The sequence below is a fragment of the Coregonus clupeaformis genome, chromosome 11 (genome assembly GCF_020615455.1).
Source record: "Coregonus clupeaformis isolate EN_2021a chromosome 11, ASM2061545v1, whole genome shotgun sequence".
In the NCBI taxonomy this organism is placed as follows: domain Eukaryota; kingdom Metazoa; phylum Chordata; class Actinopteri; order Salmoniformes; family Salmonidae; genus Coregonus; species Coregonus clupeaformis.
In genome coordinates, this window is record NC_059202.1 from 47,699,878 (window position 1) to 47,720,398 (window position 20,521).

Consider the following 20,521-nt stretch of genomic DNA (forward strand, 5'->3'; position numbering starts at 1 on the left):
TGCTTTTCTTTCAAAAACAAGGACATTTCTAAGTGACCCCAAACTTTTGAACGGTAGTGTATATTGACTGAAAATGTGCCAGAATTCCAGGTATTCTTTAAAGAGGTAGGGTTTCAAGTGTCTCCGGAAGGTGGTCAGTGACTCCGCTGTCCTGGCGTCGTGGGGGAGCTTGTTCCACCATTGGGGTGCCAGAGCAGCAAATAGCTTTGACTGGGCTGAGCGGGAACTGTGCTTCTGTAGAGATAGGGGAGCTAGCAGGCCAGAGGTGGATGAACGTAGTGCCCTCGTTTGGGTGTAGGGTCTGATCCTGAAGGTAAGGAGGTGCCGTTCCCCTCACAGCTCCGTAGGCAAGCACCATGGTCTTGTAGTAGATGCAAGCCTCAACTGGAAGCCAGTGGAGTGTGCGGAGGAGCGGGTGACATGAGAGAACTTGGGAAGGTTGAACACCAGACGGGCTGCGGCGTTCTGGATAAGTTGTAGGGGTTTAATGGCACAGGCAGGGAGCCCAGCCAACAGCGAGTTGCAGTAATCCAGAAGGGAGATGACAAGTGCCTGGATTAGGACCTGTGCCGCTTTCTGTGTACACCTGTTCTGAAAGGCCCCAGAATCTGCAACACCACTAAGCAAGGGGCACCATCAAGCAAGCGGCACCATGAAGACCAAGGAGCTCTCCAAACAGGTCAGGGACAAAGTTGTGGAAAAGTACGGATCAGGGTTGGGTTATAAAAAAATATCAGAAATTTTGAACATCCCACGGAGCACCATTAAATCCATTATTTCAGAAATGGGAAGAATATGGCACCACAACAAAACTGCCAAGAGAGGGCCGCTCACCAAAACTCACGGACCAGGCAAGGAGGGCATTAATCAGAGGCAACAAAGAGACCAAAGATAACCCTGAAGGAGCTGCAAAGCTCCACAGCGGTGATTGGAGTATCTGTCCATAGGACCACTTTAAGCCGTACACTCCACAGAGCTGGGCTTTACAGAGGAGTGGCCAGATAAAAGCCATTGCTTAAAGAAAAAAATAAGCAAACACGTTTGGTGTTCGCCAAAAGACATGTGGGAGACTCCCCAAACATATGGAAGAAGGTACACTGGTCAGATTAGACTAAAATTGAGCTTTTAGTCCATCAAGGAAAATGACATGTCTGTCGCAAACCCAACACCTCTCATCACCCGAGAACACCATCCCCATAGTGAAGCATGGTGGTGGCAGCATCATGCTGTGGGGATGTTTTTCATCGGCAGGGACTGGGAAACTGGTCAGAATTGAAGGAATAATGGTTGGCGCTAAATACAGGGAAATTCTTGAGGGAAACCTGTTTCAGTCTTCCAGAGATTTGAGACTGGGACGGAGGTTCACCTTCCAGCAGGACAATGACCCTAAGCATACTGCTAAAGCGACACTCGAGTGGTTTATGGGTAAACATTTAAATGTCTTGGAATGGCCCAGTCAAAGCCCAGACCTCAATCCAATTGAGAATCTGTGGTATGACTTAAAGATTGCTGTACACCAGTGGAACCAATCCAACTTGAAGGAGCTGGAGCAGTTTTGCCTTGAAGAATGGGCAAAAATCCCAGTGGCTAGATGTGCCAAGCTTATAGAGACATACCCCAAGAGACTTGCAGCTGTAATTTCTGCAAAAGGTAGCTCTACAAAGTATTGAATTTGGGGTGGTGAATAGTTATGCACGCTCAAGTTTTCTGTTTTTTTGTCTTATTTCTTGTTTGTTTCACAATAAAAAATATTTTGCATCTTCAAAGTGGTAGGCATGTTGTTTAAATCAAATGATACAAAACCCCAAAAAATCCATTTTAATTCCAGGTTGTAAGGCAACAAAATAGGAAAAATGCCAAGGGGGGTGAATACTTTCGCAAGCCACTGTATGTGCAGTGAGAAAGACATCAAAAGCAGGGCTCATTGTGTGATTTGTAGTGTGTGCCTTCTAACTGGGTTAAGCCTTCCACCACACAAAGATAGCAGTAGCATGCTGGATATACTCTCCTTGTTGTGTCCTTGTTTGATCTTCACCAGTTTTGACAAAGTGATGTAACTCAACCATGATTCACATGTCCACTGATCTGCTCCACTGGTCCAAACAATGGTTTGTCCACTACTAAATGACGTAGTGTTGTCCTAAAGAGCCAAATGTTGGTCAAATGAATCCACAGCAAGGAGAGATGAGTCTGGAACTATAGTTTATCTTCCTTTAGCACCTCACCTAAATGTGCATTCTTTATTTATTTCCTTCCAGTTGGAGATCATGCTGGAGGCCAAGGTGTGGCGCGAAGCGGCCACACAGGTCTTCTTCGCCCTAGGCCTGGGTTTTGGAGGGGTCATAGCCTTCTCCAGCTACAACAAACGGGATAACAACTGTCACTTCGACGCGGTGCTGGTCTCCTTCATCAACTTCTTCACCTCTGTGCTGGCCACCCTGGTGGTGTTCGCCGTGCTCGGCTTCAAGGCCAACATCATGAACACCAAGTGTGTCGCACTGTGAGTAGTACACTATAAGCCACTCACTTTTAGAACACCGGAATGTAGCCTAATCCCCCAAAGCATTACCCTTTGGTGATTATAGGCCAATATTGCCAATAGGCCAATATAATATGCCTGTTTGATTGTGACTTTTAGTTAAGAAGATGCTTTTATCGATCGTACATTTCATAGAGACACACAGTATATTCAATGCAATGTATGTGGCCAATACTTGAATCATGCTGTAAACACTGAGCCATGTGATAAGGCCGATAAGATATTAGCATGGTCTTGTATGATAGAGTATCCATTTTGATCTGGTTTTATATTATTTTCAATCTCTCAGGAACACTAAGAAGATAATTGCTTTGCTAGGGAATGAGGTCAGCCACGACCTGATCCCCCACCACATCAACTTCAGCGCTACTGTGAGTGCTGAGGACTACCAACAGATGACAGAGATCATCAGAGGGGTGACGGAGAAGGATTACCCGCATCTGGGCCTGGACTCCTGCAGCATTGAGGAAGAGCTCAACAAGGTGAGGGGCCATTGTCTTCCAACAGCTACATCATTCTAATGCAACGAGTTGGTCAGTGGAGACAGCCGTCGCAACATCTGACGTAAGGCAATGGGTGAGGGGGCTCAAGGAATGTATAATATCATTATCTTTTTGCATCTTTTATAATCATAACAATCGCTTTTAGGTAGCATTTTACTTGAAGAAAACCCATAAACAGTCATAAAAACTTGTGCCAGACATGGTATCATCACGTCAACTGACTTTGCACTGTCATGTCACAAACCAGGATTAGCTACGCCCAGAGCCATATATTTAGAGAGTTGGGCCAACTTTTAGAATGGACGCCATGTTTGCGCCTGTGAGCATTTCATTTATCCATACATGATGAGAATTTGGAATCTTGTACATAGCATTGTTTAAAACTCAGAAAATTCAGTGAAATGCTATTGGTCATTATAAACTGGGTGGTTCGAGCCCTGAATGCTCATTGGCTGACAGCCATGGTATATCAGACCGTATACCACGGGTATGACAAAACATTTATTTTTACTGCTCTCATTACGTTGGTAACCAGTTTATAATAGCAATAAGGCACCTCGGGGGTTTGTTGAATATGGCCAATATACCACAGCTAAGGGCTGTATCCAGGCACTCCGCGTTGCATTGTGCTTAAGAACATCCCTTAGCAGTGGTATATTGGCCATATACCATACCCCCTCATACCTTATTGCTTAAATATAGCCCATAGGGAGATAACATGGCTGCCATGGAATGTAGTGTCATGTAAATGCATCATAATGCAGAAACCTCAATGTCCTAGCTTTCTAAGGGTGCGTTCGTAAATTCACTCTGGCTATCTACTCGGATTTCAGAGCACTCTCATCTGAGTGTGCCAGAGCGCAGAATAATTGATGAATTTATGAACGTGCAACATCCGTTGAAAATGACTGGTGTCGGCAAAAAAACATTGTTAAATTGTTGCAAGCAGCACAGTTACAGTCACTAACGCTCTAGATAAAATGAAAACATCCTAACCAGCTCTGCTAGAGCGAGTAAAATGGTCAGAGTGAGGTGTTCTCTCATTTGTGTCTGGAAGTAGCTAGCAAGCTAGCCAACTTTAGCCGGTTATCTTGGGTGTTTGACTGCCGTTGTGATGTTAGAACGCTTGGATCAACCCTTCTACTCGGCCAGAGCGTCTGGTGTGCGCTCTAAATGCTCTGAGTGCGAAACACTCAGAATTTACAAAATGACCCAGAGCGCACTCTGACACACTGGAGGCAATTTACGACCACACCCTAAATATATGGCTCTGGCTACTCCTATCCAATGACATTTTTTTGTGTCATAACAGTGCAATGTAAACTGTTACTGAACACTGTTTTCCACAGACTGTGGTAGACTTGTCTCTAGATGTTGTCTACAGTCGTGGTCAAAAATTTTGAGAATGACACAAATACACATTTTCACAAAGTCTGCTGCCTCAGTTTTGATGATGGCAATGTGCATATTCTCCAGAATGTCATGAAGAGTGATCAGATGAATTGCAATTAATTGCAAAGTCCCTCTTTGCCATGAAAATGAACTTAATCTCCAAAAAACATTTCCACTGCATTTCAGCCCTGCCAAAAAAGGACCAGCTGCCATCATGTCAGTGATTCTCTTGTTAACACAGGTGAGAGTGTTGACAAGGACAAGGCTGGAGATCACTCTGTCATGCTGATTGAGTTAGAATAACAGACTGGAAGCTTTAAAAGGAGGGTGGTGCTTGAAATCATTGTTCTTCCTCTGTTAACCATGGTTACCTGCAAGGAAACACGTGCCGTCATCATTGCTTTGCACAAAAGGGCTTCACAGGCAAGGATATTGCTGCTAGTAAGATTGCACCAAAATCAACCATTTATCGGATCATCAAGAACTTCAAGGAGAGAGGTTCGATTGTTGTGAAGGCGTCAGGGCGCCCAAGAAAGTCCAGCAAGCGCCAGGACCGTCTCCTAAAGTTGATTCAGCTGCGGGATCGGGACACCACCAGTGCAGAGCTTGCTCAGGAATGGCAGCAGGCAGGTGTGAGTGCATCTGCACGCACAGTGAGGCGAAGATATTTGGAGGATGGCCTGGTGTCAAGAAGGGCAGCAAAGAAGCCACTTCTCTCCAGGTAAAACATCAGGGAGAGACTGATATTCTGCAAAAGGTACAGGGATTTGGACTGCTGAGGACTGGGGTAAAGTCATTTTCTCTGATGAATCCCCTTTCCGATTGTTTGGGGCATCCGGAAAACACCTTGTCCGGAGAAGACAAGGTGAGCGCTACCATCAGTCCTGTGTCATTCCAACAGTAAAGCATCCTGAGACCATTCATGTGTGGGGTTGCTACTCAGCCAAGGGAGTGGGCTCACTCACAATTTTGCCTAAGAACACAGCCATGAATAAAGAATGGTACCAACACATCCTCCGAGAGCAACTTCTCCCAACCATCCAAGAACAGTTTGTGACGACCAATGCCTTTTCCAGCATGATGGAGCACCTTGCCATAAGACAAAAGTGATAACTAAGTGGCTCGGGGAACAAAACATTGACATTTTGGGTCCATGGCCAGGATCTCCCCAGACCTTAATCCCATCGATCCTCAAGAGGCGGGTGGACAAACAAAAACCCACAAATTCTGACAAACTTCAAACATTGATTATGCAAGAATGGGCTGCCATCAGTCAGGATGTGGCCCAGAAGTTAATTGACAGCATGCCAGGGCGGATTGCAGAGGTCTTGAAAAAGAAGGGTCAACACTGCAAATATTGACTCTTTGCGTAAACTTAATGTAATTGTCAATAAAAGCCTTTGACACTTATGGAATGCTTGTAATTATACTTCAGTATACCATAGTAACATCTGACAAAAATATCTCATAACACTGAAGCAGCGAACTTTGTGAAGACCAATACTTGTGTCATTCTCAAAACTTTTTACCACGGCTGTACACGTCAAGATTTGACTTTCCAATTATTAGAAACCTTAAGGAAAATATTCTTACTAGAAGTGGATATTACTGACTTACTTACATAAAACCTTCTTCTTCTTCTTCTTCTTCTTCTTCCCTGTCTTCCTCCTCCTCCCTGTCCTCCTCCTCCTCCTCAGGCAGTGCAAGGTACAGGCCTGGCCTTCATTGCCTTCACAGAGGCCATGACCCACTTTCCGGCATCTCCCTTCTGGTCCGTCATGTTCTTCCTGATGCTGGTTAACCTGGGCCTGGGCAGCATGTTCGGAACCATCGAGGGCATCATCACACCTTTGGTCGACACCTTCAAAGTCCGCAAAGAGTTCCTCACAGGTCAGTCCGAGACAGGGGATGGAGGAATATATGGCTCATTATATCTCAATTCACCTTTCCATGATTCCTCTCATCTTATCTCCTCGTTCCTTCTCAATCGTATTGGAGAAGGTCCAAGGTCCCCATCGGACCTTCTTCAATGCATTGTGAAGGAGGACGCAAGCAGAGAAGATGCGAGTAATTGAGAAAAAATTAAAGAGAGAAAGCCTGTGTCAGTGTGTGGAGGTAGACATTTTTCCACAATGTATCCTCAGCTGAACTCTATTGATGTGTGTTTGCTATAGTAACAGGTCAATTAAGTATTACCTACGTGTATGATGTATTATGGCTTTTTGCTTTAATGCTTCTGGCTCAATATTGCATAATACTAATCTAATGCACAGTAGATGTGTGGCACCAAAGATAATTTCATAATTATGTTGCACTTAGTTGCAGCCACATGTTGATCAATATTGTGCATGAATTCTGTTAATGAGGATGGGTCATTCTTGAATTGCGGTGGTAAATCCTGTCCCTTGTCTTTGGTACCATGTAAAAAAAAAAAAAAAAACTTTAAAATGACAAAAACAGAACAAATAAGACATGTTCCGTTTTATTTAACTGTTATTTAATAAGTAAACGTATGTGACCCACCACCTGCACCATACTTGCAATGAAAACAACTTTCTGACAAAATTAGAAACGTAAAATATCTGAAAATGTAGCGAGACTCTTACCGGTATACATGGATGAACGCTTCTCCCTCTCTGTCATGGATGCCATGGTTGCCCTTAGTTTGAAAATGTCATCCGGAGACAGGTGTTTTATACAACAGCCTTCTGTGTTCTCTTTTCGACTCCCTGCGCATTTGCAATCATACTCTGCTTCCACCGGGCGTTCCACTGATTTCAAAACTCGGTCAACTTCTTCCATGACAACAACACTGTTGATCGCCGTTTCTTCCCCATCACTGTCATCAGAAGACTCTACGATGTCTTGTTCAATGAAAATGTTTTGACAAAAATCAGGGATTTCAACATCATCTGATTCATTTGTAGAGTCAAAGAGTAGTAAGTAGTCCATCACAACTTTTTCCCACTGATCCTTGTCGATAGCGCCTGTTAAATTTAGGGCAGCAATATTGAGAGCAGTAGCAACACTTTTGCAGTTCGTCATGATATCTTTCAAAAAAGCCGTGGTAGTACTGAGCAGCTCATGTTATAGACACAAGCATGCTACATGGCAGACCAATCTGAACTCATCTCGCGTCCAGCCCATCCATTATGTTAGCCAATCATGGCTAGCGGGAAGGTTCCTGTCTTTTTCTGTGGCTAAACAAACTAGGCTAGTAATTTAACAATATTATTTGTATTTACAGATGGCATACAAGTTTGTTATTAAGGAATCAAAGAATCAAATCAAATCAAATTGTATTTGTCACATGCGCCGAATACAACAGGTGTAGACCTTAACCAACAATGCAGTTTTAAGAAAGAATACCAAAATAATTACAGAAAAAATTACAATATAAAATAATACGAAATAAAAGTAACAAATCATTAAAGAGCAGCAGTAAAAATAACAATAGCGAGGCTATATACAGAGGGTACCGGTACCGAGTCAATGTGCGTGGGCACCGGTTAGTCGAGGTAATATGTAAATGTAAACTCAGCAAAAAAATAAACGTCCTCTCACTGTCAACTGCGTTTATTTTCAGCAAACTTAACATGTGTAAATATTTGGATGAACATAACAAGATTCAAAAACTGAGACATAAACTGAACAAGTTCCACAGACATGTGACTAACAGAAATTGAATAATGTGTCCCTGAACAAAGGGGGGGTCAAAATCAAAAGTAACAGTCAGTATCTGGTGTGGCCAACAGCTGCATTAAGTACTGCAGTGCATCTCCTCCTCATGGACTGCACCAGATTTGTCCGTTCTTGCTGTGAGATGTTACCCCACTCTTCCACCAAGGCACCTACAAGTTCCCAGACATTTCTGGGGGGAATGGCCCTAGCCCTCACCCTCCGATCCAACAGGTCCCAGACGTGCTCAATGGGATTGAGATCCGGGATCTTCACTGGCCATGGCAGAACACTGAAATTCCTGTCGTGCAGGAAATCACGCACAGAATGAGCAGTATGGCTGGTGGCATTGTCATGCTGGAGGGTCATGTCAGGATGAGCCTGCAGGAAGGGTACCACACGAGGGAGGAGGATGTCTTCCCTGTAACGCACAGTTTTGAGATTGCCTGCAATGACAATGCAAATATGACAATGCAAATAGTCTGGGTAGCCATTTCATTAGATGTTCAGGAGTCTTATGGCTTGGGGGTAGAAGCTGTTTAGAAGCCTCTTAGACCTAGACTTGGCGCTCCGGTACCGCTTGCCGTGCGGTAGCAGAGAGAACAGTCTATGACTAGGGTGGCTGGAGTCTTTGACAATTTTTAGGGCCTTCCTCTGACACCGCCTGGTATAGAGGTCCTCCTGGATGGCAGGAGGCTTGGCCACAGTGATGTACTGGGCCGTACGCACTACCCTCTGTAGTGCCTTGCGGTCGGAGGCTGAGCAGTTGCCATCCAAAGTATCACTTGGTGTTAGAACATTTTAATGAAGGGAAATAACATTGTGAGTAACATAATTAATCATATTAATTGAGTAAATTATTTTTAAAGGATTGATGACCTTAGATTTTAGAATTTGTGGCCTCCATTTCAGAAAATTTACCTAAAATGTATCATTGGTGTTACCATTATTGGTGTTACTACTCCTACTGGTGGTACAATGTTATCATAATGGTACAAATGATTTCAAGTCATTAAGCTACCATATTAGTTGATTTAGAATGGGAAGTTAAAATAACATATTTTCTTCCAAAATGCCATGCCCAAATGCCACCGTAATTCAAGAATGACCCAGATGGCATTTCTCCCCCTTGTCCCTTTTTACTAATGTCCATGTATTCTCCCTCCTGTAACAGTGGGTGTCTGTCTGCTAGCCTTCTTCATTGGCCTGCTGTTCGTCCAACGATCTGGGAACTACTGGGTGGCCATGTTTGATGACTACTCCGCCACGCTGCCCCTGCTCATAGTGGTCATCCTGGAGAACGTGGCTGTTGCTTGGGTCTACGGGACTGACAAGTATGTACATGTCAAATTATATACAGAATGTCAGTAATCTGTGGTTTTCTCCACTATAATTCCAAATTCAAAGCTGTCCAAATACAATGACAAATATTATTTAAATTCAGTATTCAGAATTAGTTAACCATGAAAAGTTATCATGAAATTATACCACTTAACTTTAATATTACCTGCTATCACCTCTGGTATCTTGTACAGGTACTGTATGTTAAACATAATTGCCAAACTCAACACAGTCTAAAGTGTGTACCATTATGTATCCTCACCTTCTGTGGGATCCTGTCCCTGCTTCTCCCTTGTTCCTCCGCCCAGGTTCTTTGAGGACCTGAAGGACATGCTGGGCTTCACTCCGTTCCGGTTCTACTACTACATGTGGAAGTACGTGACCCCCCTGCTGCTCATCCTGCTGCTGGGCTCCAGTGTGATCCAGCTGGGAATGACCCCACCCAGCTACAGTGCCTGGATAGAGGACCTGGTGAGTCATCTGTGGTGTCTGTGGTCTCTGTTGCAACTGTCAAATACAGTATTTTAGTTCAGTTTACCTTTGGTTCAATTAATGGGATACACAGGCTTTTATTACACTCCCGTACCAAAACACCAAATTCAACTACACATCAAGAGCTCTGTTAACTTTTTCTATAGTCCAAATTGCCTCCTGTACTTGCCTTTTTTCCTTTATCCACACTAATTGTAAAATACCTGGAAACCTGGATGGTTACTTGATAGCCCTCTGCCATAATAGCTTCACCAATCCTCTTGGATTATGAGATCAGCACAGATGGAGGAGAGGACTTAACTTAGACTAGAGGACTTTACACTTAAAAGTGATTTAAGATGCAACCTATTGTCACATGGGCCCAACTTGGTTTTAGTGTTAGTATCAGTTTCAGGCCAGTGAGAAGTAATATACAGTAGTAACCTCTTGCTCTCCCTCCCTCCCCGTGTGTATGAGGCCAGTGAGAAGTCTCTGAGCTATAGTGATATACAGTAGTAGTAGCATTAGTAGCAGGAATACTATACAGTTCTAACCTCTCACTCCCTCCCTGTCTCTCCTAGGCCAGTGAGAAGTCCCTTAGCTATCCTCCGTGGGGCCTGGCGGTCTGCATCTCCCTGGTGGTGATGGCCATCATGCCCGTGCCCGTGGTCTTCTTCCTCCGCTACTTCAACATCATCGACGAGAACGCTGGCGTGGTGTCCACCATCTCCTACAAGAAGGGCCGCATCATCAAGGAGAGCGCCAGGCCCGAGGAGGACGACGATGCCAGCCTCATCCACGCCAAGTCGCCCGGCAGTGAAGCGCCCTCGCCCATGCCTGGCAACAGCATCTATCGTAAGCAGAATGGAGGGGTCCCCGATGCTGCGCCCAATGGCCGCTACGGCATCGGCTACCTGATGGCTGACATGCCAGACATGCCCGAGTCAGACTTATAGAGCGACTTGTAGGGCGATGTCTATGGTCCTCCCGCCCTACTGGCTGGCCAACCAATCTCTTTTCTGCGTGCGTTTAGTCATGAGAATCATCATCAGCATATTTTAATTTGTAGTGTATCTGTATATTCTTTGTAGTTATCGTAGCTGCTCCCCTTCATGTTGTCATCGTCCCCTTTTGCCCTGAAAATTATTAAAAAGGTGTGTCCACTCTACATACGATCTCCTTTTGACTTCCCCACCCAGTCGCTCCTTGGCTCAGTCCCAAATATATCCTCTCTAGCTCCCAGTCCTGGAGACGTTGTTGACTCTCCCTAGTGGACAGAACAGGACGGTATTAGTGTAAGCAATAAGGTGGAATCAAACTCCACCAAGCCTACTATAGTGCTAGGCAGGGTGGGGGTGAATTCAATTATGTCAATTCAGTAAGTAAACTGAAATGAAAATTGTCTTTATTGCTTCTCTATGAAAAAATTAATTGATTTTGAATTTACTTTCTGAATTGATTGAATTGAAATGGACTTACCCCGAACTTGATGCTAGGCTCTGCTAGGGAGAGTCAACAAGGGTCATAGGCTATGGACCAGTGAGGGATCCGTTTGGGACTGGACCTTCTGTCCACAGTGTGTCTCTTGGAGATGTGAGATAACCAACCCCCCCAACAGGCTGTGTACATAATGACCTCACCGCTGGCCCAGAGTACTGAGTTAGTAGCAGTGTAGGCGCTTTGGATGACGTACTTGTTGACAATGATGCTATACTGACCACATTTCTTTGGTGTAAGTACAATATAGTGCAAACAGCGAAAGGATGGCATTGAAACTGATACCCCCCAATGATTGTTCTAAAAGAAAATGTGTGCCTAAATAACTTATGATGATATGTTTATAGAATACATGGAGGACGTTGTATATTTAAGGTATTCTGTAAATATATATAAATATTATAAATATATTTATCTGAATAGTTTGGATATCAGAACTCCTTGTTTTTTGGTAAGAAGTGCTTAAAATCCTTAACGCTGGTCTCTTTTGTTGTCTACTGATGTGCTGTCGGTCTATGTAAAGAGTTTGACTCCTCTTGATAACGTGTAAATACTTTTTTCCATGAAATGGCTTCAAAACACAATGTATTTTTTTCCCTGTCGAGATTAAAGATCAAACTTGGTCCATACTTTGCACTGATGTCTATGTAGTTCAGTGTTGTCCTCATCTCACCGTTTGTCAGGGAAACGTTAACCGTGAGTCAGATCAAACAACAGATGCAGACAGACTCATATTATATTGAGTTAAGGCTACGTCAATAGGTAGCGTATTTAACTGTGTTGCATTGCCCTCTAGTGTGCATAAGGTTAACCTCTTAAGGATCGGACCCTTTTTTTCAATTTTCAACTAAAATGACATACCAAAATCTAACTGCCTGTAGCTCAGGACCTGAAGCAAGGATATGCATATTCCTGATACAATTTGAAAGGAAACACTTTGAAGTTTGTGGAAATGTGAAATTAATGTAGGAGAATATAACACATTAGATCTGGTCAAAGATTACAAACAATTTTTTTTTTTTTGGGGTGGGGGGGGGGGGTTGCGTCATCTTTGAAGTGCAAGAGAAAGGCCAGCAGTGATGTAGGATTCTAGATGTAATTTAGATGTTGTCCACCAGATGGCAGCAGTGTGTGTGCAACGTTTCAGACTGATCCAATGAAGAATTACATCACTACACAATATTTTCTATCAAGTCTGCCAAGAGTATTCCCAAATGTGCCGAATTGGTTTTCAAGTACAGTACATAACTATAGAGAACATACAAAAATGCTATGGTAATACAACATTTAAGTTTGCACACTTCCAGGAATGTAATAAATGATGGATCATTAGCTTCCCTACAGAAAATACATTAACCTTCACACATCTAGATGGACGGGTGGGGTGGGTGTGGAGTCAGAGGTCAAACTGTAGAACCCAGTTCCTACATTTGAATATAACAATTGATTTTTCAAACAAAACTACACTACATTTTATCTCTGGGACCCTCAGGATGACAAATCAGAGCAAGATTACTGAATGTAAGTACATTATTTACCTTCAGAGGTGAATATATCAAAACAGTTGCCGTGATACAAGTGTTTTGTTGTTGTGCGCTATCCTCAAACAATAGCATGGTATTTTGTCATTGTAATAGCTACTGTAAATTGGACAGTGCAGTTAGATTAACAAGAATTTAAGCTTTCTGCCCATATAAGACATGTCTATGTCCCAGAGAGTTGGCTGTTGTTTACAACACCATTCTAGTCACATATCGCATATTGAGCAACAACCGTCCCATATAAGGGACGCCAATCCCGTAGAGGTTAAGGGCTTTTTGGAGTCATGGGTAACTGCATACATGGAATATCTCTGGAAGTGGGCGTATCAACAGAAGTGGGAGGATCAACAGAAGTGGGTGTATGGAAAGCGAATCAGCTAATGGGCAGATTTGTTGCCACTCAAGACCGTTTTGCGTGGCTGCTGTATTTTCAAACTTTCCGAGTGTGGTCTTGGTCGTACTCGGCAGAGATGACAGTAAGGAATTTCAGTTAGGCTAACGTCTTGCCATTCACTTTGAGCTGTGTCTATGGTGTAGCTGCCTAAGTTCTTCATAGATGTACACTAGTTTTTTTATTGTTGTCTAACATTAACGTGGCTATAATCTACCAAGCTAACGTTAGCTAACCTAGCCTGTTAAAGTTAGCTATCTTCACTTAGAGTTCTGTTTGCTGTGAGCGACTGTTAACTAACGTTATCAACTCATCTAATTAGCTAGTTAGCTAACTTAGTAATCTTTTTTTCATTGATGTTTGTATGACAGCATGTCACTGTTTTTAAAGCTGCTGATGGCCGCATGGTTTTATCCCAGTGCTAATTGTATCATTGCCCCTTCTGCCAGCCCTCCATTATCAAGCCCTGAGACTATTCCTGTTTGTGGGCACACATTTCCTGGTGGGGAGTCGACTCCAAAATAATAGATTCCTCGACTCCTTGCCCGTCGACTCCCATTTCTGGGTGTCAAGCTAGCAGAATCGACTCCAAAGATTCAGTATTTTTGCAACAGAGGAAACTATTTTCCGTAGTCTACTTCGAGAGTTTCTCGCATCTTTTTATGGAGCCAGATAGCTGCCAAAAGGTTGAATGTACATATCATTAGGATTGTAAGAAAAGCCATGCGTGAAACATTGAACGTAACCGTTAAATTAGATCTGTAACTGTACAAACCCTATGTTATGACTATGAATGAACATTTACACGTTCAATTCTTACTTTACGTCTCCCTTTACTCGGTTACAGATATTTTTTATACGTATAAACTTTTGTCAGGAATGTGGCATCTGCAAAGGACATGAACCGAACGTAGCTTGTCGAAGTTAGCTAGTCAATCAAGCAACTCTTCTTCTTCTTCTAAGTTATATTGGCGATCACACAATTTAATGTGCATCCCGCCACCTACTATGCGGGATGGAAACAGGATTCCAAAAACGACCAAAAAATAAATAAGTAAAATAAACTAAATCAAACAACTTTTCTGTTAAAAATACATAAATAAAAAATATCTGATCCCTACACAGGCTCAAGGGGGAACCTGGGAGGGTGGTTCTTCCGGCGCCAGTTCCAAAAACTTTTCTGCCGCAGCCACAATAATGTCCAGTTTCTTCGACTTCTTTGAAACTTGTGCTGTACAGTTTATAACCGTGGCAATGAATGCAACAAAATCCACCTTTTTAACACACAAGGTATCTTTTGTCTGGCAGCAAACATTTACTACAGGCTGTGGTGTATCCACTACCATCTCTTCACTAGCATCACTTGTTTTCTCAATTATTTTAAATCGCCTCCGCATAGGAGATTTGATTGACCGCTCTAACTTTTGCCACCTCAATTTCCTTCACCCTTACAGGGCACTCCAGGAACTCAGGTTCATGATCCCCACCACCATTGCAAAACCGTCGTCCTTCTACACATTGTTCTTCAGTATACTCTGTTTGTCTGCACACACTTGAAACATGGCCAAATCCGTTAAAATGCTTACACTGCAGTGGTTTGGGGACGAAAGATCTTACAGTGTATCTTACATAACCAAGCTTCACATGCGTTGGTATTTGCTCTTTATCAAAAAACAACAGAACTGACAGACTTTCTTATATTTCTCCATTCACCCAGCGGTACAGACGCCGAGCACCAACCACACCAGGAATTATTTTCAGGTATTCAACCTGAACATCCGTCTTCACCCCTGAGATGACTCCTTTCACTGGTGCTCTACTCCGAAGTTCAAAACACAAAACTTCTGTTGTCCGGATTCTTTTGAGGCCCACTGCAATCTTCCTCTGCTCTTCAGAAATACAATTAATCAAAAGAAGACCACTCCTGGTCACTCTGACAGACTCCACTTTTCCAAGCGCATACTTCACCGTTTTCGACATCTCAAACAGGTTTCCCACATATGCATCCTTACTCAACACACACATCCCAACAAGAAGCGATACATTATCATTTACACACGTATCCGCCACTCCAATTTTAGACAATTTCCTTTTTGTTCCAGTTTTCGATACTACTGTTGTCCATTCAGAACATTCATCTTCAACAAATTTACTCGACGCGCTGCTTAATTCAAACTCGGCATCCACTTCCGCCATCTTACTCCTTCCAAACGCACTCCCCCCTTCAATCAAGCAACTCTAGCCAAGACGTTAGTTGCTTTGCAGCTTCTGGTTTCATTTCCAAAATAAAAGTCTTAGCTTGTTTTAGAACAGCAATCGAAAATGACATTATACCAGTAGATGGCGTAGTATAGGCTAGGGCCTTCAGCAAATGACTTGTGTGAGAATGATACTATAAAGACACAGAAGAGCCTTGTCTGGTTGGTGCCGAGCTGGGAGGAGGTCGTCGAGTAAGCTTGGCGTCGGGTAAGTTTGGCTTTATACATAGCTTGGGCTTTGTCGAGTAAGGCTTAAACTATGTATTTAGATTGTAGTTAGGTATTGTAGGTAGGTATCGTGGGTTGTTGTAGGTAGTTGTTGTATGTAATTATTGTAGGTTAGTATTGTATTCGTCGGTGCCGGGTGTAGCACGAAGCTAGCTAGCTAGCTAACTCACCACCTGGACTAGCTGGCGAGTAGCTATTAGCAACGGTATAGTTGTTTCACGCCTGAGAGTGCCTGTAATTACGCCAGCTGGCTGCCTACAATAATTACATACAATAACTGCCTACCATTCAGCTGTTTTCTAACCTCATTGTCTGAACCGTTAACGTTAGGTAGCAAGTGGCTACTGTGCTTGAAAATTAGCAAGCTTGTTGCAACCTGGATAGCTACTTGTAAACAATATCTGGAACGACCGAGCGAACAGACGCGAACTGCCTGAGTCAATTCAGTGGCTAGCTTTGCACTTGGCTAGCTAACAGTAGCTGCTAGGGGTAAGTCATAACCTACACTTGTGTTTTGTTTTTTACATATTGATAGCCCGAGTCGCTCAAGGAATTCGGGACATGGGTGACTAGTTAACGTTAGTTTGGCTCTCCTGTGTGTTCGTGCCGTGAAAGGAGGGGTTCTTCTTTGTCTGAAAGCAATGGCTAGCTAGTTTGCTAACTATTCTAGCTAACTAACTGGCTGAATAAGTTGACGACGGACTCGCTCAAGCTGTCGGGACTAACCCACAACGTTAGACACGGACACGAACGATCTGCTTGTGTGTTGATACACTGGTGGTTGTTGTGGCTGAGTATTGGCGCTAAACCCTGCTGCTGGAGACCGGCATGCTAGCTGGCTGTAGCGTCTTATGACGAGGTGCCCGGACGTTTTTCACGGAATAATACTGCACCTAGTTAGCTAGCTGAATAAACTAGGTTAGTCTATTCCTAGAAAACATTGAACCGCTGTAGTTTACAACAATTATAGTTTCTGAGGTGGAAGTTGGGAGAGTTATATTTGGGAGTTGTGGTGAGGGAGGCCCCGCTCTCTCCTTTCCCAGATGTTTAGTTCATTTTATTCCGATCTCCTCTGCATTATTGTAGCCATCTGCTGCAGCCTGTCAACTATGCCTCTGCCTATCCCTGTTCTCTCCTCTCCGCACAGGCTACACAAACGCCTCACACCGCGTGGCTGCTGCATCTCTAACCTGGTGGTCCCTGCACGCACGACCCACGTGGAGTTCCAGGTCTCAGGCAGCCTCTGGAACTGCCGTTCTGCTGCCAACAAGGCAGACTTCATCCCAGCCTATGCTACCCTCCAGTCCCTCGACTTCTTGGCGCTGACGGAAACATGGATTACCACTGAAAACACTGCTACTCCTGCTGCTCTCTCCTCGTCTGACCATGTGTTCTCGCATACCCCGAGAGCATCTGGTCAGTGGGGTGGTGGTACAGGAATCCTCATCTCTCCCAAGTGGACATTCTCAATTTTTCCCCTGACCCATCTGTCTATCTTCTCATTTGAATTCCATGCTGTCACAGTCACTAGCCCATTTAAGCTTAATATCCTTGTCATCTATCGCCCTCCAGGTTCCCTTGGAGAGTTCATCAATGAGCTTGACGCCTTGATAAGTTCCTTTCCTGAGGATGGCTCACCCCTCACAGTTCTGGGGGATTTCAACCTCCCTACGTCTACATTTGACTCATTTCTCTCTGCCTCCTTCTTTCCACTCCTCTCCTCTTTTGACCTCACCCTCTCACCGTCCCCCTACTCACAAGGCAGGCAATACGCTTGACCTCATCTTTACTAGATGCTGTTCTTCTACTAATCTCACTGCAACTCCCCTCCAAGTCTCCGACCACTACTTTGTATCCTTTTCTCTCTCCCTCTCCTCCAACACTACTCACTCTGCCCCTACACAGATGGTAATGCGCCGTCGCAACCTTCGCTCTCTCTCTCCCGCTACTCTCTCCTCTTCCATCCTATCATCTCTTCCCTCTTCTCAATCCTTCTCCCTCCAATCTCCTGATACTGCCTCCTCAACCCTCCTCTCCTCCCTTTCTGCATCCTTTGACTCTCTATGTCCCCTATCCTCCCGGCCGGCTCGGTCCTCCCCTCCAGCTCCGTGGCTTGATGACTCATTGCGAGCTCACAGAACAGCGCTCCGGGCAGCTGAGCGGAAATCGAAGAAAACTAGACTCCCTGCTGACCTGGCATCTTTTCACTCCCTCCTCTCTACATTTTCTTCATCTGTTTCTGCTGCTAAGGCCACTTTCTACCACTCTAAATTCCAAGCATCCGCCTCTAACCCTAAGAAGCTCTTTGCCACATTCTCCTCCCTGCTGAATCCTCCCCCCCCCCTCCTCCCTCTCTGTGGATGACTTTGTCAACCACTTTGAAAAGAAGGTTGACGACATCCGATCCTCGTTTGTTAAGTCAAATGACACTGCTGGTCCTGCTCACACTGCCCTACCCTATGCTTTGACTTCTTTCTCCCCTCTCTCTCCAGATAAAATCTTGCGACTTGTGACTGCAGGCCGCCCAACAACCTGCCCGCTTGACCCTATCCCCTCCTCTCTTCTCCAGACCATCTCCGGTGACCTTCTCCCTTACCTCACCTCGCTGATCAACTCATCCTTGACCGCTGGCTATGTCCCTTCCGTCTTCAAGAGAGCGAGAGTTGCACCCCTTCTCAAAAAACCAACACTCGATCCCTCCGATGTCAACAACTACAGACCAGTATCCCTTCTTGCTTTTCTCTCCAAAACTATTGAGCGTGCCGTCTTTAGCCAACTCTCTTGCTATCTCTCTCAGAATGACCTTCTTGATCAAAACCAGTCAGGCTTCAAGACTGGTCATTCAACTGAGACTGCTCTTCTCTGTGTCACAGAGGCTCTCCGCACTGCTAAAGCTAACTCTCTCTCCTCTGCTCTTGTCCTTCTAGACCTGTCTGCTGCCTTTGATACAGTGAACCATCAGATCCTCCTCTCCACCCTCTCCGAGCTGGGCATCTCCGGCGCGGCTCACTCTTGGATTGCGTCCTACCTGACCGGTCGCTCCTACCAAGTGGCGTGGCGAGAAGCTGTCTCCGCACCACGTGCTCTCACACTGGTGTCCCCCAGGGCTCAGTTCTAGGCCCTCTCCTATTCTCGCTATACACCAAGTCACTTGGCTCTGTCATATCCTCACATGGCCTCTCCTATCATTGCTACGCTGACGACACACAACTAATCTTCTCCTTTCCCCCTTCTGATAACCAGGTGGCGAATCGCATCTCTGCATGTCTGGCAGACATATCAGTATGGATGACGGATCACCACCTCAAGCTGAACCTCGGCCAGACGAAGCTGCTCTTCCTCCCGGGGAAGGACTGCCCGTTCCATGATCTCGCCATCACGGTTGACAACTCTGTTGTGTCCTCCTCCCAGAGTGCGAAGAGCCTTGGCGTGACCCTGGACAACACCCTGTCGTTCTCCGCTAACATCAAGGCGGTGACCCGATCCTGTAGGTTCATGCTCTACAACATTCGGAGAGTACGACCCTGCCTTACACAGGAAGCGGCACAGGTCCTAATCCAGGCACTTGTCATCTCCCGTCTGGATTACTGCAACTCGCTGTTGGCTGGGCTCCCTGCCTGTGCCATTAAACCCCTACAACTCATCCAGAATGCCGCAGCCCGTCTGGTGTTCAACCTTCCCAAGTTCTCTCACGTCACCCCGCTCCTCCGCACACTCCACTGGCTTCCAGTTGAAGATCGCATCTGCTACAAGACCATGGTGCTTGCCTACGGAGCTGTGAGGGGAACGGCACCTCCGTACCTTCAGGCTCTGATCAGTCCCTACACCCAAACGAGGGCACTGCGTTCATCCATCTCTGGCCTGCTGGTTCCCCTACCTCTGCGGAAGCATAGTTCCCGCTCAGCCCAGTCAAAACTGTTCGCTGCTCTGGCACCCCAATGGTGGAACAAGCTCCCTCACGACGCCAGGACAGCGGAGTCACTCACCACCTTCCGGCGACATTTGAAACCCCACCTCTTTAAGGAATACCTGGGATAGGATAAAGTAATCCTTCTACCCCCCAAAAAAAAAAACATTGTAAAGTGGTTATCCCTACTGGCTATAAGGTGAATGCACCTATAAGAGCGTCTGCTAAATGACGTAAATGTAAATGTAAATGTCTAGAATAATCGCCTGAGCTGCAAAATAGAAAGTAAATATGATTTAGGCTAGGCCTATTCCACTATCTAAATATGCCATGCTGGCCTCCCGAGGTGTGCAGCAGTCTAAGGTGCTTGAGGCGTCACTACAGACCTGTGTTTGATCCCAGGCTGTGTCACAACCGGCCGTGACCGGGAGTCCCATAGGGCGGCGCACAATTGGCCCAGCATCGTCCGGGTTAGGGGAGGGTTTGGCCGGGGAGGGGGGGCTTTATTTGGCTCATAGTGCTCTAGCGACTCCTTGTGTCGGGCCGGGCGCCTGCAGGATGACTTCGTCGTCAGTTGAACAGTGTTTCCTCCGACACATTGGTGCAGATGGCTTCCGGGCTAAGCGAGCAGGTGTTAAGAAACATGGTTTGGTGGATCATGTTTCGGAGGACGTGTGACTTGACCTTCGCCTCTCCCAAGCCTGTTGGGGAGTTGCATCGATAAGACAAGATCGAAAAAGGGGGTAAAATTAAAAGTTATAATATGCCATGATGT

General features: G+C 45.0%; 1 protein-coding gene across 1 annotated transcript in view; it reads left to right on the forward strand.

The window, feature by feature from the left end:
* The window catches only part of LOC121531524 (sodium-dependent neutral amino acid transporter B(0)AT2-like), a 57,622-nt gene extending 46,091 nt beyond the window's left edge, over positions 1-11,531 (forward strand). The window contains exons 7-12 of the mRNA XM_041836775.2: positions 2,259-2,500; positions 2,829-3,021; positions 6,132-6,324; positions 9,287-9,446; positions 9,762-9,924; positions 10,506-11,531. Of these exons, the coding sequence (XP_041692709.1) occupies positions 2,259-2,500; positions 2,829-3,021; positions 6,132-6,324; positions 9,287-9,446; positions 9,762-9,924; positions 10,506-10,880 (1,326 nt within the window). The 3' untranslated portion in view covers positions 10,881-11,531. The remainder of the gene's footprint in view (positions 1-2,258; positions 2,501-2,828; positions 3,022-6,131; positions 6,325-9,286; positions 9,447-9,761; positions 9,925-10,505) is intronic.
* The last annotated feature ends 8,990 nt before the right edge of the window (positions 11,532-20,521 follow it).